The 25,918-nt window shown below is 32.4% G+C and overlaps 1 protein-coding gene across 10 annotated transcripts in view; it reads right to left on the reverse strand.

Annotated features, from left to right (window-relative positions):
• Positions 1-25,918, reverse strand: part of LOC149425034 (potassium voltage-gated channel subfamily KQT member 1-like) — a 399,798-nt gene that overhangs the window by 141,497 nt on the left and 232,383 nt on the right. For all 10 annotated transcript variants that reach the window (XM_089648572.1, XM_089648565.1, XM_089648558.1 and 7 more), the window contains exon 6: positions 17,226-17,401. In XM_089648572.1, the coding sequence (XP_089504698.1) occupies positions 17,226-17,401 (176 nt within the window). The remainder of the gene's footprint in view (positions 1-17,225; positions 17,402-25,918) is intronic.

Genomic DNA, 25,918 nt, shown 5'->3' on the forward strand with positions numbered 1-25,918 from the left:
AATTTAATAAAGTAACAGTATTTTATATCAGTAAGTTTCTGGGTGTAGAAATCTGATTTAAAAAAATTTCTGACAGTGTGCGCTGGCGTCTAGAAAACATCATTTTATTTGTCAAAAATAGATATCACATGGTTTGTGCCATATTACACAACAATCAAAAAACTTCCATCTTCAGTAAAACCATATAGTAATAAATGTATGAAACTACATTTTTTTCTTTTTGGTTTTGTTTTATGGAAGAAGCATAAACAATTAAGACGCTAACCACAACTTCAACTGCCTCTGCGTAAATCCAGGTGTTAAAGTGTTACCTCTTTTACAGTTTGTTTACAAGAATTGTCGAAATATAGTCTTCAATCTTACCTGGCACCACATATTCAATATCGTCCAACATAACCAATAATTTGAATTGGCAGTTCAAAATATTTGTAATGTGGTTGACTGAAAAAAAACAGACATGTGTAATATTCTAAATTAACTAACATTACAAGCTTATACATTCATTCTTCATGCAATTAACTAACACTATATGCTTGTACATTCATACTTCATACAATTAACTAACACTACATGCTTGTATAAAAATATACATTCATACTTCATACAATTTCTAATGAAATTATATGTTACAATATGATAATAGTATACTGCTTATTTATAATGTTCACTATCACGTTCCTAATTATAAATTTGTGAATTTTCAAACCAACTCTCGAACACAACTGTATACGCTCTTCCCAGGAATATCTTAGATATAATAAAATAGGTAAATTAACCGACTTTGTATAGGAAGGCGGATAAAGAATCTATATAACTAAATATTGCGATAAAATAAATACGCAAAGTTTTCATAAAAAAAATACTAATTAGCATAGGCATAAAATGAACTTATCTAAGTTTTTTCACGATAATAAAAAAATCAGATATTATATCAGAAAGTATTGATTCCCGTGTTCCCGTGGAAACAAAGAATGGTAAGTTCGCCAATTCTATAATTTTCTGTTGTAATATTCTCGTTAGTTTCAATTGTAACTGGCTCGTTTTTCGTGAAAATTTCTATGTGAACATTTTTTTTCTTTTAAAAGGTATAAGATAAAATTTTATTCATCGCGTATTGTCGTATGCTACCTCACGAGTAAATTGCATTTAAAAGGTGTCAAAATGCCCTTGTGTGTGATGAGAAAAGGTATTTATAATATATGGTATAAGGTTTTATTAGTCGGCAAACACTCGGTAAAAGATAGGAAATAAGATTTCATTCGTAAATACAAATTATTTTATTATTATAAAAAAGGCAATTATTTCGATTATTTCCCTTAAATTTTCAGCGCTATTAGAGAAAATGAAAAAGCGAACGTAGTAACACATAAGTACAAAAGAAGGACAACCTAACAGCAGTAGGTCGTCTGATACAGTATTCCGTGTTCAACTTGCAGTGTAAGCGAGTAATCGTATCTTTTAATCTCAGTCACACCCGTCATGTAGAATGTAGTATTCGACGCAAAGAAAAAAACGCGGCCCTTTATCATTTATTATTATTTGAATATATCCAGTAAATTCTAGTCATTTCTTAACCCTAGAAGCTTTATCTTGTAATAATTTCAATCAATATGTGCAAATCAACCACGTAGGACGCCATTGTAACAATTTTAAAATAATGAGACCAACTGCCACGTTGGCGCCCTTGTAATAATTAAATCTTTACCAAGCAATAGTAATAGATAATTATCAAATAATGAGATGACAAACCCGCAATTGCGGCATCATTGTAACAGATTAGGTTTACTATCAGAAAGGATTGCATTGTTAAAGAATAAAAGAAAGATGAGGTTAACAATATTTATTAAATAACAATTAGAAACATGAGACTCTCAATTTAGCATGGATTACAATATCTCAAGGTGCGTGCAGTGAATCAAAGATCACTAGCGCAGTTGGTATTAATGATAGCAATTAATAAGTTAATTAGTGACAAAGGAATACAAAGAATACTGTCAGACCTGTTTCTCAAAAGGGCACAATGCAACCCTTCGATTAGAACTGCAAAATTTATAAAGGATTACATTAAGACCAGCGATTACAACAGATAGCTAATCAGCCACTAAAATCTCCCGTAATGTCTGTCGTCTGTAGCAGTCGCTCCAATCCTACCCGTTGTCCTGTGTTTGCTCCACCGCCGCCCGTTTCCCGAAACGGGAATCCTTCCCAGTTGGACAGACAAAGGTTCATTTCGTTTTGTATTGTTTATAATTTATATATATAAAAAAAAAATTAAAAATTGATGAACAGTTGCCCGGGTTTAGAGGTAGATGTCCATTTCGGATTTCCATTCCGAACAAGCCGGATAAATTTGGCATCAAGTTTCCGATGATGTATGATGCAACCTCCAAATACATTATTGACGCTGATCCATATACAGGCAGGAGCATTAATACTGGAGGTGTGACACTTGGTGAATTTTCGAAAAAATGTCGAAGACATGGATCCAACAGGAACATAACATGCGATAACTGGTTCACATCAGTGCCACTGGCCAAAAGCTTACTTCAGTAATCCTTACAAATTGACTCTTGTGGGCACTATTCGATCAAATAATCAGTGAATTCCTGAACAATTGAAGAATTCGTGATCTCGACCTGTTGGCAGTTCTACGTTTTGTTTTGATGGCCCTCTGACATTTGTATCGTACAAGCCAAAACCTATAAAGATGGTTTACCTCTTATCCTCTTGTGATGGAAATGCAATAATTAATAATTCATGTGGCAAACCAGACATGATTCATTTCTAAAACCAACCAAAGGGAGGAGTCGATTCATTTGATCAAATATGCTCCTCAATGTCGTGCAGCCGCAAAACTAATAGGTGGCCAATGGCTGTATTCTATGGCATCTTGAACATGACTTTTGTCAATTCTGATATAATTTATGGCCACAATATGATCAAAAATAATAACCCTTGAACAAAAGAGAATTCATGAAGCAACTCGGCACAGATTTGATCAAGCCGTGGATGGAGTTGAGACTTGAAGCTCCGACTTTGAAGAGATCTTTACGAGAAAATGTAAGCCAAATTCTCGTTAAGCCTACTGATTCTGATAAGAACTTCTTGCAAGAGAACCAGAGCCCCAAAAACGTAAATACTACGCTTTTTGCACCTACAAAATAAGAGAATGTCGAAATCAGTGTGCTATAAGTGCAAAAAGTCAGTGTGCTGTGAGCACAAAGTTAATGTTCGCGTAGATTGCTCTTAAATTATAGCTAGTGATTAAAAGTATGATTACTTTTAATGTTTGCCCTAAGAATAAGAAGTTAATGCCAAAAAATATTAGGTTAATTTAAAAAAAACATATGTTTCAGTTGATTTTTAAGAAGTTGATGTTTTCTGTTTATGAAAAATGTTTTTTTTTGTTGTAATAAAAATACCTGTGATGGGAGTTTTCATTGAAAAAACTGTGTTTTATTATTAGTTTATATACCAATTTTATATATCCATTGAAAAATAGGACACAAGTAGGTATATTTTATATATGTACACCTTCATTTATATATGTTTTTTTTTTTTTTTTTTTTTTTATATTTACTCCACACAGGAGGCCCTGAAGAAAATAATTTCCCTCAGGGCCTATGTCATCTTTGGGGATGCTGTGTGGAGGGTACCATATGTACCACCTCTGAGGCGTATGTGAAGGCATCATGAACCTCTAATATGGATTAGGATTCTAGGGTTAATGTAAACAACATTTAAATTAAGAATTTACTGGAAACATTGGAGTATTTCTTAATTGCCACATTTTATCTTGAGTTAGTGAGACTACATCATATCTTGATATATCGTAACGTCACTGCATAGAATTGATTGTTCTACAAACTTATTATTACTAGTACAGACCCGTGAAAAATCAAAAAAGATGAAATTTTCAAAATTGCAATTAAAAATTGGTTCCTCAGAACAGGAAATCTGCCTAGCTTGGAACTAAAATCGACCCAACAAAACGTAATAACACTTGTACCTACTCATTTTAAATATATGCTCTCATTATGCTTTATTATTACTGTTATGTCTCCTTTAAATGTATCTAATGTAAAAAAAAAGAAAAAAAAACAATTTTCCAGTAAAGGTGTTATGGGTAATTTTTCAAACAGTTATAATTTTGAACATGACACTTAATTCACAAGCAAATACTAGTTCTAGAGTTCATTGAACCAGCAACAACACCAACACAGCACAAACACCAAACCGAGATAAGTGTTTTTGACGATGTTTTAATACTCATTTTTGATAGCAGTTCTGAAATACTGAATAAATTTAGAAAGGTTTTCATAAAATACTTTTGAATAATTTTGTGGTCTTAATAATTAATAAAAAGAATCATACGACTTCTAATTAAATAATAACTCCACAATGATCCTAATAATGTATCGTTTTTTTACGTTTGAATATAAAACGAAAACAGTATTTTTTTACAAAAAAATATATAATTGTATCTGAAATACGTGAATATTGAATAGTGAACTGTAAATCAATCAAACGTAATATCACTGGATATTGGAGATTACGCTGAACATTGCCCAAATCAATTTGATGAACAGGAGTTTGTAAATTTCCAAATAACAAACAAGCTTTGATGTCGCTATTATTTGTGGTAAAAAATAATTTATTACTTGCAATACAAATAAAGTTAATCAAAAACAATCTACTGGAATCAAAGCTATAATTATTACAAAAGTGAATTGCGCTGTTGAATAAAATAATCAATTTTATGTCATATTTATTAAAATTATTGTAAAACTGAAAATCAGTTAATCCAAAAAGAGAAACCAACACTATTAACACGAAGAGCACCAGCTTAAAAACAAATTTCACTACTTTCCATCCGACTGCTTTCAAATGTTAAGTGTTTTAAATATACATGTCCCTATTAAATCTACTCGACTCCGCCATCTTTTCCACTGGGACAACCATAGAACTAACTATTCACATTTTTTTTTTTTTTTTTTTTTAAATTTAATTTTTATTTAATATTAAATTTACAATTACATGTTATTACATTACATTAAGATTATTTTCTTTTTATTACAGTACATCGTGATACACCTTTTTTTAGAGCAAATGCTCGTGTTAAAAAGGCGGAGAAAACGCGTGTAAATAGTAATTTAACATATTTTTTCAGAGAGTGTAATGATAATGAAAAGAATTTTTATTTTTTAATATAACAAAATAAAAATTTTATATGTAACAAAATTTTATCAAATAGAAAAGAGAAAAGGATGTAAAAGAAAGAAAGAGATAAGAATAAGAAATAAGAGAAAAGGATTTCAATATAATAATAATTGAGAGATTATATTATATCACCACTCGCGATTTCACAGAACTACCATTATATATTTAGGCAGAACTTTTCGTTATATTCAAAACCTCTCCGTCCTTTATCAACGCAAAAATAATTAGTTGTGAAAGAAACTGATATGTATTGCCATTCACTATGTAGTATTGCAACAATATCATAAATTAAAATGTTTTATATGTTATTATAGTTTAAATGAAAAATTTTCTAATAAAAGTACAATTTCGAAAAAAAAGTATTTCTGAATAATATGTTATCATGAAAAGCATTTAACTGGTATTTATTATGTGCACTGATTTTTCTCCATTCAGTAAAATTTCGACTTACTTTTTGTTTGTAAAAGCCTTCATTATAATAAATAAATAAACATTTCCAGATAAAATTTTAAAAATACATCTCTGGCAACGCCGGGGGGTAAAACTATGTAGGTACTATTATAATAATAAACCTAATTGTTTATTTGTTACTTTATATTTAACCTGCCTAATAGATTTAAATTTGCAATGCGACAGTACGTAACGTCGTAACTTATTACATTTCCGAGGAATAGCTCACGTGAATGTGAGCTTTGTAAATTGAAAACTTTGAAATTTCGTGACAACGTTTTAAATAGTATTTTTTCGAATGATGGTAGTTAGTTATTGTTATAAGGTACATGTCACATGCGATCTCCCTATATGAATTCAGCACACGATACAAAACTATCATCATTAACCCAAGCCAAGCGCTAAATACTAAATTAATGACAACGAACATATACGAACATGTTATAAATATCATCGATCTTAATTACCAAAAATACATGTAAAAATCTGAATATTGAATATTATATGAAATATGAAATGAGAAATTGCGAAAGGCGGGATCGGTAAATACGCAAACGTACACGAGGAAATATGAAATGAGAAAGTGTAAGAAGCGGGATCGGTAAATACGCAATCGTGCACGGAGAAATATGAAATGAGAAAGTGCAACAAGCGGGATCGGTAAATACGCAATCGTGCACGGAGAAATATGAAATGAGAAAGTGCAACAAGCGGGATCGGTAAATACGCAATCATGTACGGAGAAATATTAAATATGAAAGTGCAACAAGCGGATCGGTAAATACGCAAACGTGCATGTAGAAAACTTATGGATATGAAATATTGTTAATTTATTCGTTTTACTGTTAAAAACGGGATTGGAGGCCTCTAACGAATAATTTGCTAATTTCATAACAAACACGAATTTTATTAAATTGTACAAGGCCACCTGCGTGAACATGTGTTCAGATATATTCTGAATGAGTAGTATTTTATTAGGAAATGGTCATGCAGTCACATTTTAACAGTATCTTGATAAAAAAGGTGTCAAGAGTCAATGGTACCGCCTACGCGACTCCCGCACAACGCGCTGAACCGCTCCCAACTAGCGAGTAAGATGATACAGATGGAAAGTGCGTAGGTATTTTTATTTGCACTTTTTCTAGTAAGGAGCGACTCAATGCGGGCTTTGTGGGGACTTAACCAAAGACAAATATCTTGAAAACGTTATATGCTTTGTATTTTGGTTGATTGGCATTAATTAAATAATTTTAAGGTTGGCATTAAATAATGTATAATATATTACTAAGAAATAATCCATTTATATGGATTTTATTGCAAAGCGGAAATACTTCTACTTTCTGTTAAAATATGGCAGAGGCCTGCGGATCTAAGATACAAATATTATGTTTGAAATAAAATGTTATAAGTATCGCGATGGTTTTATAACTTGTAAATATTATGAATTCTTAAAACGAAAAATATTTTTGTCTCTCTATGTTTTGAATCTCATCTGATTCAATAGTATTATCTTTGGGAAAGGTTGTTCAGCTAAGTAAGTACCTACGGAACCTGAAGGGAAATGTATTTTTCTTCGACATGATTTTTAAAAAGCGAAAACAAGGAATTTCGTTCCCTGGAAGAATAAATGAAATTTCGTTATAATATTATGAATGTTTATTTTTACCTCATAACTTCTTGTTTGAATTCTATTGGATATTCTAAACGTCTTTCTCACAAGCGAGAAAATAGATCGCAAAATTGAACAAAAGAGTCAAAGACAGATAAAATATGCTAAGGATATCATCATAATTTATTGTCGTTGAAAGAATCTCTTTGTATAGCTCCATCTACGAGGACACAGTATGACTCACCCTCACCCTATATCAAAAATAAAACATTGGAAGAAAATAATTGTCACGGTTATTTAAGAATATTTCATAAAATATTAACACTGATTCTGATGAATGGGTTATATGAAATGATTTTCAACGTTATATAAAGCGTTCCTTGCATGAAGAACTACAGTATGAAGTGTTCGTAGAAATGGAGTAGCATCTGATCAATTTTTAATATCGGAACGCCTTCACATTTCCAACAGTGTCACTAATATTTAATAGGATGCATAAATCCATACAAATTTCCATATATTAAGCCAAACTATGGAAAAATAATATTGATTTCTCTCAGATCAACATAAAACTTTTTTTCATGGTAAAAAAATATTTATCATGAGCCCAACCCCCGCTACCTGGGAGTTACTTTGGACTACCGGCAACACATGCAAACAGTGAGCAAAAAAACCAAGGCAAGGCTCAACTAAGTCAATAAGCTAGATGGAACTAGCTGGGGGTATGACGCCAACACCCTAAGAACGGCATCTTTTGCACTGGTTTTGTCAACAACTGAATACTGTGCTCCAGTATGAGCTAGAAGGGCCCGCACTTCCACAGTCGATTTAAACTTAATTCCACAATGCGAACAATCAGCGGGACTGTAAATCTTCACCTCTTCCTTGGCTCTCCGTACTTATATAACCAATATAACCCCGCCAAATATCAGGCGAGAGATTGCAATACTGAGGGAATACGAGAAGGCGCAGCAAAAAAGCTCAGTACCTTTCACAATGGCGTCGTCTCTCATTCTGCGTAACGCTTGAATTCCCGAAATCCTTCTGGATGAAAGGAGGGAGTCTCTTCCGAATATCTTTCACTCCAGAAGAGAGGTGGAAACTGGTGGCAATCGGCCGACGTGAAAACTGCCCATCTCATGCACGACCTCACTGAGAGACAGCCTAGATTATCATTGCCTCGTTAACTCTGGTTCGCTATCAATAGCACAAACGACGCCCATATGATGCACAAGTGGGGGCTTAAAGAATCGGCGACGTATGAATGCCATGCGGTGCATACTACTGAACATGTGGTCAAAGAATGACCGCTGCATTCATTCTTCGGCAGAATTGATAAGGTCATCGTTAATTTGATACCCTGATACTATTTTTTTTTATTTTTTTTTTATTGTTGATACATTTTTTTTACAATATTTCATATTTCAATTTAGTAATGTAAATAACTATATTTTATACAATTAATCTGTATTCTTAGGAATCAAATAAGTATACTTATTGTATATTTTTTAAATTATTCTTATCATTTATCACCAAACGACACGTCACATATTTTTTCACCTTTCATTTAATAACTTTGTATAATTTTTTCATGTAGGTGCGCCAGTTTTTTCTGTCTTCGTTTAGTGTCATAATGACGTACCTACTTTAATTTAACCATTTTCTCCCACATATTTCAATTCTTACTCTTACAACGCCTCATTTCCGCATTCATTTTATTAGTTTCCCTTTCCCACCCTTTCCTCGCAAGTTTAGAATTTTTGAGTAGGTTTTAAAGTTTATTTTCACTTTCAGATCACGTTCAGATTTATTCAAATTTTCTTTGTATGTAGACCTAATTATTATTCCCACAAGATGTGATCTTTTAAAAAGCCAAAATTATAAAACAATATTTATAATATTAATATATTTTGTGTTAAGCTTTAAAAATTCACATCGCTTCTAATTGATTAAATTCATATATTAACATTACTGATAAACGTGTTTTAATATTATATAGCAACCATTAATAAAGGGTAAATGGTTGTTTATCATTTACCTTCAACTTATTTACCATTAGCTATAATGATATGGTATAAGCCTTCGTATTTACTGGAATCGGATCAGAAAGACAATATTATAACGTGGGTTGGTTTTATAAATACGCGACGATTAATAAGTCCAATTGAACGAAAAAACTATTTTGAGGAGGGTTAGAAACTATTGCTTCGAAAAAACTCATATTGGTTTACTTATGGTTTAATATTAAGGTTTCAGCTTTCAGGAAATACATTTCTCAGTAATGTATTGATAATTATTAAGTTAATTGTTGTAACACAATTGTTTACATCATAAATTACCGATAAAATGCGGAAAAGTCGAAACAATATCCACGCATTTCTTCAATGAAAATAGACTGAAATTTTTTTATCTCATACCAGTGATATAAACAACATGAATATATCATTTTCTTGTATCTTGTTTCGGACTGGTAAAACAACACCACATATAAAGCCGAAAATAACTTGTTTACCCTTCTTTGCGAAAATGTATTTCGTTTATCGGGCCTACAATAATTATTAATTAATTCCGGATTTGACCTAACGAATGAGGCCAATAAAAATCTTGTTGGTGATAATATTTTATATAGCTTGTATCATAATGACGATCGATGTACTATGCGCACCACAACGGATTTAATAACTCTGATTTCTCCGTTATATTTCACAGAACTTCTTTAAATATCCAAATTAAAATATTTCACATAAAAGGTACCCTTAGATTTTTAAGAACTACGAATTTACTATGACACGAAATTTTAAGTAAGAATATCGACAAAAAGAGTCATGAATCTCCAATGAATGTCATTTTAGGTGATGGTTTAAGTAATGCTGCCCGGGAACCATTTATTGGATAACCAACACCTCTGCCATATGTCACCACAAGTGGTTCGCTACGTTTGGTGACTGTGTTAGTTTAAATCATGGATTATGTTAAAAAAACTAATCCTATTAAATAGTCCTGTTTTAAGGTTTTGGTCCACTGAGTGATATGTGTACATAGACTAATATACATCAATGTATGTGTACTAAAATAAAATATCAATGAATTCCTACCCTTACTGCCAATGATGATACTTGGATCAAATATTTGATTTTTGCAGTTCAGAGACGCATTTTTGACTTTTTTAATATTAATTTCCCACTGGAGGCAAAGAAGTAGATCATTTCTATTCGCGCAGCATATGTGGGAGGAGGTAGGTATATATTCGCAAAGATTTGTAAAGGAAGCCTCAGTGTTAAATCCTGCAATTGTCCCACCTTCCCAATGTACCCATCCTAAAAATATCACAACTTCCGGAATAACTGTCGCAAGAAGAAGAAATTGTCACAAACTACTTTTCAATAAACCAATGTAAATTAATACCTCAGACGGGGTGGATTGATGTGTGATATATAGAAGACCGCGGAATGTAATTTTACGAATTAGTTATTCTTTACATTCATTTTATATATTTCATATATTGACGGCCGGCGTGGTCTAGTGGTATACGCTTTTGACTACAGATCCGAAGGTCGCGGGTTCGAACCCGGCGTGCGCAAATAAATTTTATTTGATTAATTTGTGTTATTTCACAATTAATTAATTTAAAATAATATATAGTATATTTGCGGCACGTTCCAGAGTGGAAGATACTCTCAGTATCGCCCTGGTGTAAGACCACCATTCAGAATTGAAACGTTGCTTGAAATGGCTTTAGCCGTGTTTGGTGACCAGATCTGAATAGCCAGGTACTTCCCCACCTTCCTCTTCCCCATCTCCCTCCCCTCCCCAATACCCTCAGCCTCACAACATACCCCAATTGGGGATGCCATAGTCTCACTGGCTCCAGACGGGAGCAGTTGGGACTCTTGTGCGGTAATACTGTAAAAAAAAAAAAAAAAAAAAAAAAAAAAAAAAAAAAAAAAAAAAAAAAAAAAAAAAAAAAAAAAAAAAAAAAAAAAAAAAAAAAATTTACCAGTGAATCGAAGCAGGTTGAAGCTGGCATACTTGGTGGCCCCAATTGCAAAGGGTGAGTCCTTTTTCTTTTATATTTCAATCTAGGCTTATCTTATGAGCCAGAAGCTCAAATTTAATATTTAGAGGAATACTCTCCATCTAGCTTAGCGAACGCATAGTAATTATTTGTACGATATACATTTTATAATAGCATTTGACATAGTTTTGGGACTGGTCCTTCAAGTGTGTTACGAAGGGCTTATCCCAGCAGAACCTTCAAACGCCGACTTATACAGTGGACTCCCTCGGGTCCTGTGTCATCTATCGAGAGAGATGTAGAACATTTTATTAGTCCTCCTCGCTAGGATATCCTGTTCTAGAAGGAACTAAGTTTTATTAAAAACAAAAATAACTCATTGAACTATAGTTCTTGGATAGAATGTTTTCAGTGACTTCTTTAGTTAAACTTTGTGATTTGGGTTTTTCTAAACTTCTATGATTTAATTTTAATGTAGGCATATTATTTAAATTTATTTGAGGATATCGATGTCATTAGGTTTCAACGTTAAATAATGCCATGAGAAATATAGTGAAAAATGGAAGATGGATAGATTCTTATTTAATTTAATGAAGTTACTCATTTTGATGTACTTATAAAAAAGTGTATTCTCACATAAAATATTTAATAAAAAGGGTATTATTGTATGAACTATTTGAAGAACTATTTATAATGCTTTCAGAAAATTGTAGTAAAATAATATTTTATTATCACGCGAATTTATGATAAATTATTGCTAATTCAAATATATACAGCATGTGTTTATTAACAAATACCGTCCTGGTTTAGTGGGTACTTATTTAAGGCTCTCGACTAGCAATCTGGAGTGCGTGGGTTCAGATCCTGGCGTGCACAAGTAAATATTATTTGATTAATTTGTGTTATTTTACAAATTACTCACTTAAAATAATATGCAGTATACTTGCGGCACGTTCTAGAGTGGAAGATACTATCAGTGTCGCCTTAGTGTAAGACCACCATTCATAATTGAAATGTTGCTTGTAATGGCTTTGGCCGTGTTTGGTGACCAGATCTGAATAGCCAGGTACTTTTCCATCTTCTTCTTTCTCATCAGCTTCCCCTCCGCACTTATTTCAGCCTCACAACATCCCCCAATTGGGGATGCCATACTCTCACTGACTCCAAACGGTTTGGAGCAGTCAGTACATAAATCATAGCACATACATAAAACCTATTTTAATAGCTTCAAAAAATAAAGCCGAAAGATACTGAGAACAACAGACTACGCAAAAATCGAGAACCATTTGAGCTTGAAAAGGGGTGGATTTTTATAGGAATCATCAAACACTGTCCATCCGATTACCATCGCACTATTCACCGAATGCTCGTATCGGAGCTTTCGTATAACCCAGCTTTTGTTTATCAACCCGTTAGCCTACATTTTAGTGTTTTTATTATCGACAGTAAAATTTTATGTGAAAGTAAATATAATATTTTTTTTATTTTTTGTGCTAAAGCTTTCTGGCCTGTTTCAAAAAATTTCCCCCATTTTGTTGCATCGAGGTACAGTCCCCATATCCATTCTTCTGCGAAATGAAAAAGTTTTTTTGTTTTAAACCACTTTATTTTATTATATACGTCGACCGATTTCGGTTGATCTCAACTTCTTCAGGACAGTAAATATATAAACTAAATTACAGTACAGAGGAATCTTACGAGGTAAAAAAATCGGAACGAGAAAGCATTTTGAGAGAAGGGGTGGGGAGTAGAGGAGCATCAGAGGCAGGTAGGTAGAGGGGTAAGGGAAGGGTGGGGGTTGCATAGAGAGAAAGGGAACAACTTTAAAATCGGACTGCTGGTTAATTCTAAATGTTTAAATTTGTATTTGATTTTGCTATTTCTAATGCTTCTAAATTATTTAGACGTATTCCTATTTATTTTTATGTATAATTTTGACTCCTGTATTTTTATCAAAAGTATGGTTAGTATTATTTATAAAGTGCATCATTTATAAAGTGCAATAACTAAGTAAAAGTCAATATACTAGACTAAACATGAATCGTTTTTAATAAATATGCCTATTTCTGACTGTCCTAAAACAGGTAATCTCCTAGTTGGACAGCCAAAGATCACTGTAATATGTCATGTTTTTTTTTTAAATTAATAAATTAATAAAAAAAATATTAATTAAATGTTCGGAAAATTCTGAATAACCAGTACTTGTTAAACACCTGACGTGTTCTTTTACTCTAATATTTATGTTACGCGCAGTTTTCCTAATATACTCGTATATTGCCGGGCAATAAGTTTATAGTTTGTAAGTTTATCTACAAACTCTTTCTGTTTTTTGTTTACCTCATAAAATTCCTCTGTACTGTAATTTAGTTTATATATTTATTGCCCTGAAGAAGGTTGAGACCAACCAAAAAAGCTCGACGTATATAATAAAATAAAGTGGTTAAAAACATAAAACTTTTAAATTTTGTATAATGTCAAGCCACAAAGTGTTTGCTTTCTTCGATAATTTCCATTCTTCTCTTTGCGTCACTTTTTGTTTTTATTTAAATAATTTTTTTCCAGAAGCATCGGACGAATTTTCGTCATTCAAACAAAGAATGTCGACGTCAAATACCTCCTTATCCTAGTTAATAGTTTATTGATAAATGAAATTTTAAAATAATTTACATAAATTACTTCACATAAATTTAACAAAGGACGGGTTGTTTTGGAGAATTTGAACAATTCTTCATATTTCAAAGATAATTTTCAAGTTCTGTGAAATTTTTTTTCGAGTTCTGTTATTATTTAAGTTTTTTCAAGCAGCTAGCCTACAATGATATAATAACAGAACTTGAAAGGGACTTTCACAGAACCAGGAAATGAACGTTGAAATTAGAAGAATTGTTCAAATTCTCCGAAACATCTCGTCCTAAACATCAAACATTTAACTAAACGTAAATTCGTTTATTCCAGGGTGGTATATACTCAAACCACCATTCATAATTGTTTAATGACTTTAGCTGTGTTTAATGGCAAGATACTAGTCAATCTTAGTCTTCCCCATTTCGTATCCCACCCCATTTCATTTAGATTAACTAAATTACCAAGTATACTGATTTCACCGCAGGAGTAGGCAGAGGTTAAACCTAAGTCTTGGTACACACTATTTGCTTCATCCACAACTATACATCGTATTAAATACACTTATTTAATACGTTACTGTTATTCTGATTTTTTATGTGAATGTTGGATCACATAAAGAATCGTATTAAGCCGGTTTATGATTCACTTGTTCGGATGTTCATTCCTACTTCTACCATTTACTTAAGCGTTATATATTCTACTTATCATTTATCCGCTAGATATGTCCAACCAAATAAGCGCCCCTTTATTTATTTTATTTAGCACTATTTACTTAGCAGTTGGTACTCTTTTGCAATGATCACATAAGCAAATTATAGAAATAAAATAATTCTGGGTAGGCGTACAAAAATCATCATGAATCACGCTCTGCCCTGTTTTACGGCAGTCAGAGGTGATGACGGAAAACACATTACGTATCCTTCCGCACACACGAGAACAACACCATTTACTAAAGTATTTTTTTAATAAAACTTTTTCATTAATACTACAAGGCGCGTTGGGACCGACAAAAACACGACTCGGAAGAAACGACGTGGTTAAAGTTCACTGTGTATAGTGGAGTTTTCGGCGAATATTTTTTCCGCGTATCGGATAGAATTTTACCGTACATCTTCTGATAAAGACGCCTTGGTTAAAGAATTTCACAATGAACTAGGCTGTAAGACAAAATACGGTAAAATTGTCAAATTCTTTTAAAGATAATAATTATAATTTTTCGAAGAAAACTTCTTCTAACTGCTTTTCACTTTGTGATGGCATTATTTATTTTTTATTAAAACACAAATAACATTGTTTAACATTGTTTACATAGTATACTTGTGCTCCTGATGAAGTGAACTTGGTTCATGAAACATGTTGAGATTTTGTATCGAAATAAAGTGATGTAAACAATGTTATTTGTGTTTTAATAAAAAATAATAATTATATTTTAAGAATCTGTATCTACATAGCTAGAAGATACAATGTTATATTTATAATGAAACTTTATTGTATATATAGTACAATGAAAACCTGGCTGACATCTAAAACATTAATTTTTAATGGTTATAAAAAATCAACTCAATTTTCGTATCACAAGAAACTTGTCGGGTGGATCTTAACCGTAAAGCAAAAATCGGTTTATCTAAAATGAAATTGCCATTGAGTTGTCTTTAGATATTAACACTTCAATTAAAAAAACAATTGCAGCTGTTACTACAAGGAGATACTACTAATGAAATAACAAGTAAAATAAAATATAAAACATAGTCTGTATATAGTACAGAAAAAGAGACGAAAATAATAAATATATAAAATAAATAATAATAATGCAATTATTTCATTTTTAGTTCAAATGCTTCAATTTACAATGATAACATATTAGCTTATAGCTAATAAAATTAGCACATGTTTTTTTTAAATATACGAGGCTGTTTATAAAGATGTCTGTATCGTCACATTCTACGGCATTATATAATATACAGATTTCAGACATTCACCAGAATAACTCGTGAATAAATTAATTCACTAAATTCAGTTCAACTGCTTTTGGCTTGAAACGAATCTGTAAAAAATATGGCAAGACGATAGGTACACTGCGTTTTGTATTTTTTTTAAATTCTTCAACTAGAAAAAAGAGTGTTTAAACCTCTGACAAAATCAGGTAGATAGTAAAGCATAGTTATTTCGAAATATGAAGAAAAAAATATATAAGGACGTGTTTTTTGATCTATTGTCCTAATTTTCGTATGGATACATTCCTTTGTTTGAAATAAAGCTGATAGTATGCTGGAAGTTGGAAGCTAAGCAATGTGGAAATTGATCATACAAGGCACGCACGCCAGTCTATCGCCATAACTTACTGACTGCGGATCGCGTTTGACTTATTGCTCAAGATTAATGCTATCCAGGTATACCTGGAAAAAATGGTGCCCAGTACTGCCAACTATGTCAGAATGAGCAGGTCACATCGAAGGAAAGAAGCTACACAAACCTCACGCAGTTAAAGTGGAATATCCACCAACAAATTGCAGTGCTCGCCTGTTTTAGCGCCCGTTTACTAAGCCCAGTGTCTAAAAGTTAATACATATCAATACATATGTATCACTACATATGTAGTGCTAAAAATTTGGTAACTCTTTGTAGGTTTCGAAAAATAAGTCAAAGTCAGTTCCCATGGGCGAATTCTAGTACAGATTCGTGTGACTCGACACGACTCCTCAATATGTTGTGGCGACGTCTCCAAGTGTGAGATTTGCCACACTCTGCCAGAATTTCTACCGCCATGTTATATACTTCCCTGGAACACTACTCCCTTTATTTCATGAAATTTAATCGAAAAAATTCCAAATTATAAAAACACATTTCTTTTTGTCATATGACACATAAGGAATAAAATAATTCACAGTGTTTCTTTAAATGCTACTCAATCCGATGTCGTCATGACTTTTATATGAGTCATGTTTTATTAAATATTTTCACAACAGTCGCTGTGATCGTTTTTTAAATATTAACGCGTTACCTTTATCATTCTTATTTACATATTTCCCTTTCAAACCATCTTCAGCAATCGTATTTTTTTGACGTTTATGAGCGGACACGATAAACGGATAGCTCCGTGATCATTTTAGCCATTGGCCTATTGTGCTGTCTCCCATTTCAATCCTTTGAATTTGTTTCTGTCCCGTGAGGGTTCCTGTTTTCCAGCATATGGATGACCTGGAGAATACTTATTGCAATTTGTTTTTGGTCAATTAGAGTGCTCCGGGTGCCATTAGACAGCCCGTTGACCTGTCTGCTGATGATAGAGAGTGTGTGGTGAGCTACCTGTCTGTGTGCGTAGACCACGGAACCGAGCAGCTTCCAGGTGCCGCCGCGCCGGTCCATGCGCACCATGCGCAGGATCTGGAAGAAGCGTAGTCCGCGCAGGGCGGAGGCGGCGAACACCTGCCCCGAGGAGCCCATTCCCAGCACCACCAGCGACGCCAGGATGGTCGTCACATCTGAAAAAGCAATACACAATTATTATTTTTTTCTAAGGAAGCAAATCTATAGAAATAAAAATGGAAATGTTCGTCTGTTCAAAATCTTAAATCTCAGAAAGTTCTTAACCGATTGGTTTGAAATTTTGACACAACTTTGCATTCAAATACGTGTGTGTTTTTATATACCTATACATATTATATAGATGTCACCTGTGAGAGATAAAAACATACTTTTTAAAAACAGCGTCATCAGTTTCGTCATTTTTGTCATCGTCAACAAACGTGCTTTTTTTAAAGAAAAAAAAAACAGTTCCATCTATTGGATGTAAAAGCAACACGCTCTATTATTTATCTATCTGCACAGACAGATTGAGCCACAGCAACGAATGGCGGGATATAGCTAATACTTAATAGAAACGAGTCACTACTTTGATAAATCCTCTGGAACTAAAGTACAGGGTTTTCCAATAAGAGGTAATATTTTGATATTCAATCGTAAAAGATCAATGGTTTCGTTGCTTGTTTGGAACGTAGCGCCCTTTTGTTGAAAGTAAACGTTGTCCAGATCAATACCATCCAATTCCGGCAAAAAAATCATTAATCATCTCTCGATAGCGCAATCCATTCACCGTAACTGTTGCTCCAGCCTCATTTTAAGTAAGTTCCAATGACTCCGCCGGACCATAAACCGCACCAAACAATCACACGTTGAGGATAAAGAGGCTTTTCAACAATAACTCTTGGGTTTTCCGAGCCCCAGATGCGACAATTTCGCTTGTTGACGAAGCCACCGAGGTGGAAATGTGCCTCATCACTCAAGATGATTTACATTTGATTCACTCAAGTGAATTTTGATAATTTCAATGCGTAGTTGAAGCGTGTATAGTTCCATTTTTATTAATGGCGTAGTTTTTACATGTCAAATATCAAAAAATGGCAGCTTCAAAAGTAACATTTACCGAAATAGCGGGCTATTCAAAATAATACCTCTTATTGGAAAACCCTGTATTTCATAAAAATGCAATCAGAAATAGATTAAACAATTTATAAATCCTCGAAATCAAGAAAGCTCTTAATAATAACACCAAATAGTTCAAAAGCAAATAAATTTAACTCTTATATTTTATTCGTTCCGGTAATCCCCAACTAAAAAACATCTTGTTCGCGATATAATACTAGATTTAAGAAAAACCTAATAATAAGTGATCTCTCAGCTGTAAAAAATATCATGCATTCCATTACGTAAATTTAATTTACTCTTTCTCAGATAAGTTTGTTTACTACACTTTTCTTATATAATTATTTTTTTCCATATCACTAGACTAAACATAACGTGTGAATTAACCATAAACATTTAGGTGCTCTTCTAGATAAGTACCATGATTAATAATTTTACAATTAGTATTTTTTTTTCAATTTTATCATATGTATAATAATAAGTATACACTTATGCGTGTATTTTATCTTATATTTTTTTGTATTTAAATATGTTTGTTTCTATTTTCTATAAAAAAAAATTTTATTTTATTTTTTATTATCATATATTTTTTGTTTATTTCTAATATAATATTTTATTATAATTATTACATTATATAATCTATGTACGACCACCACTGATAATAACTTACTGTGTAAATTTCGTTTTATGTGACACCTCACAAGAGTTCCCCTGTCTTTATAGTGTAAAGCTTGTAAATTAACCTAAATAGAATTATTAAGCTTTTTAATGTCATTTTTGTAAATAATTATATATAGCCTAGGAAAAAATGACGCTCTACAAGTCATCCGATTATTATTATTATTATTGCTGTATCACGACGGAAATAACATATTATCAATGTTCATATGTAAAAAAAATTACAAAAAGACAAACCTTTTCAGTTTACGAATAACCGGACAATACTTGAATTTCTCCTATTGCCATCTAATACGTGGAACATATATATATTTTTTTTGTAATTATTTTTTTATTTTTAATAATATGTTTACATGGTACATTTGCTTGTGTATGGAAGGGGAGTGTACATAAATGTTGTTGTTAGTTAGTACTTAAATAATTCATTGTACATAAATGTATGTTTGCTGTAGTATTTTTTTGATAGTAGTGAAGGATAATATATTAATATAATAATTTTTTAAAAAGAAAGGATGTTATGGAAAACTAAGGATATTTGTGAGATTAATTAAGTGACAGTAGTTTTTTTTTCATAATATTTTTAAAGTGTCTCTTGACAGAGAGCAGTATTCGGGTTTTATCATTAATGCTTCTGATTTCTTCTGGTAGACAATTGAAAAAAGTTCTTCCCTGGTAAGTATAATGATGTTGTGCAAAAGACGTATTTAGTTTTGGGCATAGAAAAACATGTCTAAGTCGCGTTCTGTTTTCATTTAAAAATTGATATTTATCTTTTTCTTTTATAATTTGGATTAATGAGTTTTTAATATATAGGTCTTTAAATGTAGGTACTTGAAATTCTTCGAACATATGATTGTTATATAATGGACGTTTCATGTTAGATGTGTTATGGTGTTTGAGGAACGTCGACAAAACTTCGAGATCTGAATAGGGCAAAAAAACTTTTATTTTCATAGTGAAAATCATAATTACTAATTACCGATGAGTTTAAAACATTGAGAAAATCTTGGACAATCTAATATTTCAGTTTTGTCCTCTGAAATAAACCGAACTAAAATTTTAATAGACCGAAAATGCAGACTATGCTATGCTATCGTAATGATCTTTAATGCAAGATACTAAATGTATACGTTAAATTATCAATTTGAATCAATACGTTTTCGACGAGTAGACCCTTTGGCACGATTGAAGACAAATTACTTCATAATATTGACATGAATTTCAAAAAGTAATATCAAGAATGGAAGCCGTCATTGAAGGCTTATTAATAAGTATGTGACTCATCGACATACATGTACATGTACGATATGTGTAAACAGGGTTTAGATGGTATGTGCGAAACAAATGGGTTACGATATCAAGTTTATTATTCTCTTTGGTATAGTCACATCAGAAGTGCAGATATTAATAATGATGACACACATTATTGAAACTAAACTGCATTACAAACAAATGAATACCGAAACAGAATAACATCAATGTTACAGAATTTTGATAGTATGGTATTTACCATCATATAATCACATCACACAAAACTAGAAGAAAATATAGGTTTACGTCATGGTTCAATAACAATATAATAGTCCCGTAAAAGCTTTTGTTCGTGTTAATTTCTTCGTGCCAACCGATCGACGGCAAACATTTCAAATATTTATTTTAAGCCGCTAACAGTTTTCACAAGCGATCAATGTAAATGGCTGTCAACAAATAAAGCTGTTTTTCATTTAATTACATAGGCGGAGTACGCGTAGGAGATAGTTGATATGTAAGTACGGTATAAAGTTTATGAATTGTAAATAATTTCCTATAACTTTGTATTACAATACTAATTGCATTGTATTATTTTTAGCCGACCGTTCTGGCTTATAGCTTACCCTTGTAGAAGAGTGATCTTAGACTGGAGGTGGTTTATGAAGTTATTGTTATTTTTTGTATATTTCTAACTCCCGCTTCTAGACTACCATTAGTAAAAACTCAGTGCTTTGAGTTGTTAAGTGCCTATAACGTATTGTATATATATATATATATACAATATGTATATATATATATATATACAATAGTTATAGGCACTTAATATATATATATATATATGTCGAAAAATTTAAGAAAAATAATGACGGCATTTCTGATTTTCCGCCAAAAAGACATGTTTGTGGATAAGGCGTTATTGATTGCACACAAACCAACGTCGGTGATAGTCGTCTTACCAGCCAGTTACGTTTATTGCGTCGTAATGATGTTGTAGCCAGTTCGAACAGTTTAGGAATGTGCGGTTTTAAATCATTTTTATAATCATGAGAGAAAATATTAAAATTTACATTTTAGAGCGATCATCAGAACCTTCCGTATCCATCATAGACATATGAATATTAGTAGACCTGCCCTAAGTGATTAAAAGCGTATTATCCCCACTCCCCATACCGGTTCCATTGGAGCCGGCTGTGCTCGCGTATGGCCTCAAGTGAAATTTGAAAACGTGACGTCATCATTCTTGTGCGAACTATGGTCGAGGCATCATCGGTTCATTTTACGAAATAACACGGCAGAATGTTGACTTGTGCTATGAAAACTTGTAAAAATAGATGTGAAAAAAAGAATAAACCCAATTGTCGTATTACATTCCATATATAAGCATTATTTTACTTTATTTTAAGCATATTCACATCGTATAATATAGATCAGTTGTTACTATCACATCGAGAAACGGCTGGACGCGAAACACAATGCTGGTTGGTTGCTGGGAAGTAAATTATGAACATTTATAAAAGTGTCTTAACTAAATACTTAAACGAAATATTCGACTCTGAAAATAAACCGAATTTTTTTTCCGAATTTGGACTTCGCAAATTTGTTCATAACGTGGCGAGTAATTTGCGCTCCCATGTAAAAATGTCTATTCATTCAAAAGCAGATTTTACTTTTAAGAAGTAAATGGTGATATTATAATGCGAGATGCCTATTTACTGTCAGATTGATTTATTGACGAATCACAGTCAGCTTCACTCCCTTCGTTCTTCAACAGTTGATTTTACCCCTCGCCATTATCTTCTCGTCTATTAATTCCTATGTCTGTGGTATCCATAGTTTGTGGAAATACCCCATTACATTCTAGGCTCTGGTATCACTAGCTGGCACTCCTGTTTGCTGTTACAGAACCGGGTTTCTTTACAATTGCTTCTCTTCGCCGCTATGTGCAACGTCTTTCTTCGTTGTCATAGTACTGCGTCCTTCTGATTTTATAATATTAACAGAGAAATGTGTATGATAATTGTATTTTAAACTAATCTTTAATGTTTCGAGGCATCTTCAGAACAGTTTATTTAGCTAAATAGTCAGTCGGCAGTACAAACATACACACACAAACACACACACACACACACACACACACACACACACACACACACACACACACACACACACACACACACACACACACACACACACACACACACACACACACACACACACACACACACACATATCCCTCGATCCCTAGAGAAATATAAATTAGTGAAAATAAACAGTCTTAATTGAAACCTACATGGCCACTACAACAAACAAACTTAAGTTTTTATTTTTTTATTTTTATTTAATAGCCATATACATATTTATTTTATTAACATTTTTACAACTATATGTATATTTATATACATGTATAATAGATATTTATTAAATTCGTAGTCCTCCTCACTAGTAGTTTCTGTGTTGAGGGGGTCTAGGTTTTGTAAGTTTTCAGCGACTTCTATGGTTCGACTTCATATTTAGGTAAGGTTTTCCAGAAACTTATACAACGATGTTTTAAATATGCTAGTAAGTTCTTTATCCGGTAGTTCCTTAAGCCAAGATTTCGGACGGGTTGTTTCGGAGAATTTGAACAATTCATCAAATTTCAACGTTCATTTTCAAGTACTGTGAAAGTTTTTTTGAAATTCTGTTTTTATTTCAGCTCTGTCAAGCAACCAGCCTATAGTGATAAAATAACAGAACTTGAATAGGACTTTCACAGAACCCGAAAATAAGCGTTGAAATTTGATGAATTGTTCAAATTCTCCGAAACAACCCGTCCTTAATGTCCTTCATGTAGTTATTTTTTTTTTTGAATAGGGAATTCTCGTGCATTTTGTAAATAATTTATTTCAATAAAGATAATTATTTTATTATATGCCGCTTTTTTTTCTTTTTTTTTAAATGCATTTTCAATTTTTTGTAGTTGTTTTAAAAATTGCGTGCTATTTCGGCTCTGAAAACGGTCATGCGCCATTTTGACCGCTACGTCACAAGTGCTACGTCACACCTTTGCCGCCGCTGCCGCCATCGGTTTGCAGGATCTACTCAGGCCGGTCAACAGTGACGTCATCGTTCGCCCTTGAACGCTTGATCAATCACCGGGCGTTTTTAGCTGCATTGAAATATTTCGTTCGCGCCTGTTTTTAAAGTCATTATAACTTTAATAAATGATTTTTGAAAATTATAAAAACTATGTATTCTTGTGTCTGAAGTGTTTCTACATGTGAATAATTAATAATAAGTGATTTTTTGGTGTGAAGAGAATTCCCTATTGTTTGATACTAAGTGGGAGCTTCTTTGTCCAAAGGTAGAGTTACACTTTGGTATATTTAGCATCTCCGTTTGTTTGGATCTGGTTTTATGAGTATGTAAGGTGTTTGCCTGTAAATCATTTTTGTAAGTCGTTATCATTCTTTATTTTTGGGATATCATGCCGTTGCGCCATCTCTTTCTTTAGTAAACGTTATGGACATGACATCACCAGGGCACATGTGCAATTGAAGATTGCGGTAAAGTGTGTGCATATGTATTTATGTATGTAAATGCGATACCACGTGGCGCGCTCCAATCCTCTTCACCACTATTTTCAATTACATATTTGGCAAATGATGATGGACACTGTAAGGCTGTCCAAAACTTTGACTAACGAAAGAGGAAACGCATCCTAAAACTAAATCACGATAATAACTTGTCTGTGAAAATCTCAAATAAAATCAAACTTGTGTCTTTTTAATTTATTTTTCTATGGTCGAAATCTGCTTTGCTGCCATAGCTAACGTTTCTACTTGACATATTTCATTTCAATATCGTTATTTTTTAAATGACATGTATAGATAAAAAAAGCGTCGAAGTCCTTCATCTCAGTTTAGCGTGTTTTTAATTACGATAGAATTGCTAATAATGGCAAACTACAATTTCCATCTACTGAAATAGTTAACTACATTCTAAGTACTGGGTACACTTAGAATATACTACCGTAACCAGCTGATTCGTTTGCGGTAGACCGTAGACATAATGTATTGGTAAAGTGTCGAGGCGCTTGACAGGAGTGTGAATGAGATAAGGATTGAAGGCGTTAATTCGTCAGTTACGCACGTGACATTTTGAGTAAATCAATAAATGCTTTGTTTGAACAGAATACAACCCAAGTCCAAAATAATGTTTTCGGTAAATAATAAGAACTGATCATCCTATTAAATTGGAATATAAATATTTTATTACAAAGTGTTTTGTAAGTTAAGAAGATGTACAAGATTAAAATAACATTTATATTTATTTATGTAATTAACCTCACAGGTGTGAAAGACTTTCTATTATCATTAAATTATGTTTTATTGTAAGAAAATACACTAACCTACAGGCAGCAAATGAGAATAAGAGTTCGTTAAAATAATAGTATAAATTAGCTGACGTTTACCCGGTGTTGCTCGACCTCTCTCTAATTTCTATAAATATAAAATGCATGTAAAAACCTTTCAGCAAAATTTCTCTAAATGATAGTGAAACCCCTATTAAAAGCCGTTGCGTAGTTTAGAAGAACTAAGCGCAAAAAACAGATAGACGCAGATAGCGACTTTATTTTGATATCATAGAGATAGAGATGTATAATTAAGGTTCAAGTGGACGAGCATGCCAGCAAAAATTTCACCCGATTCGTTTCCATGAAGAGAGAGACAAAATAAAACTTTGCATAACCCTGTCAGCATTTTATGCATAAAAATGAATTTGGTATTATTATAGCGTTTTTTTTTTCAATTTTCTTGCTGTTTAATTTTTCTTAAAACCACAACAAGCCACTTTTCTCAAAGTATCTACAAATATACAAGACGGAAAAAAGGAAAAATCTATCGATTTCAAAAGCTACTTTGAGAAATCTTTCGGGCGTATTAATAATCAGATAGAATAGCAATACAAATATACAAGACGGAAAAAAGTAAAAATCTATCGATTTCAAAAGGTACTTTGAAAAATCTTTCGGGCGTGTTAATAATCAGATAGAATAGCAATACAAATATACAAGACGGAAAAAAGGAAAAATCTATCGATTTCAAAAGGTACTTTGAAAAATCTTTCGGGCGTATTAATAATCAGATAGTAACTTACTACAAATGCAACCAAAACTCCCTCATACATTAAAAAAACGAAAAACTATTCAAACCTACGAAAACAACACAGTAATACGAGCATAGAGAGCTTTTATATCGTCTCCATTTAAAATATAGAAATGGGACTTATTTCTTTACGCCTTTTGACAGTCGATACAAAACTGATAGATACATAATATTATACGCTTATTATGAAGCTTCCGTAAGCAGAAATTAAACGAAAAAGCAATAAATTTGGAGTAGATATGTAGCAAAAAAAATTCCGATAAACTTTTATGATAACATAGAAATACGTTTTTTTTATTATTTACCTCGATGGCTGGCCTCAATTCATTGATTCCATGGTAAAGTATTAAATATACAGAATATAACCGCAGAATTAATTTTATCTGTCATTTTCATAGGCTTCTATATCTTAAATTATTTAAGTTTCGATCGAATGTCTTTCTCGTATAAATTTTCTGGTCCTTTGTTTGAGTTTGAGTCCTGGTAAAATAAGTGTTTTAA

The sequence above is a fragment of the Hesperophylax consimilis genome, chromosome 3 (genome assembly GCF_061612785.1).
Source record: "Hesperophylax consimilis isolate HC1 chromosome 3, BYU_Hcon_1.0, whole genome shotgun sequence".
In the NCBI taxonomy this organism is placed as follows: domain Eukaryota; kingdom Metazoa; phylum Arthropoda; class Insecta; order Trichoptera; family Limnephilidae; genus Hesperophylax; species Hesperophylax consimilis.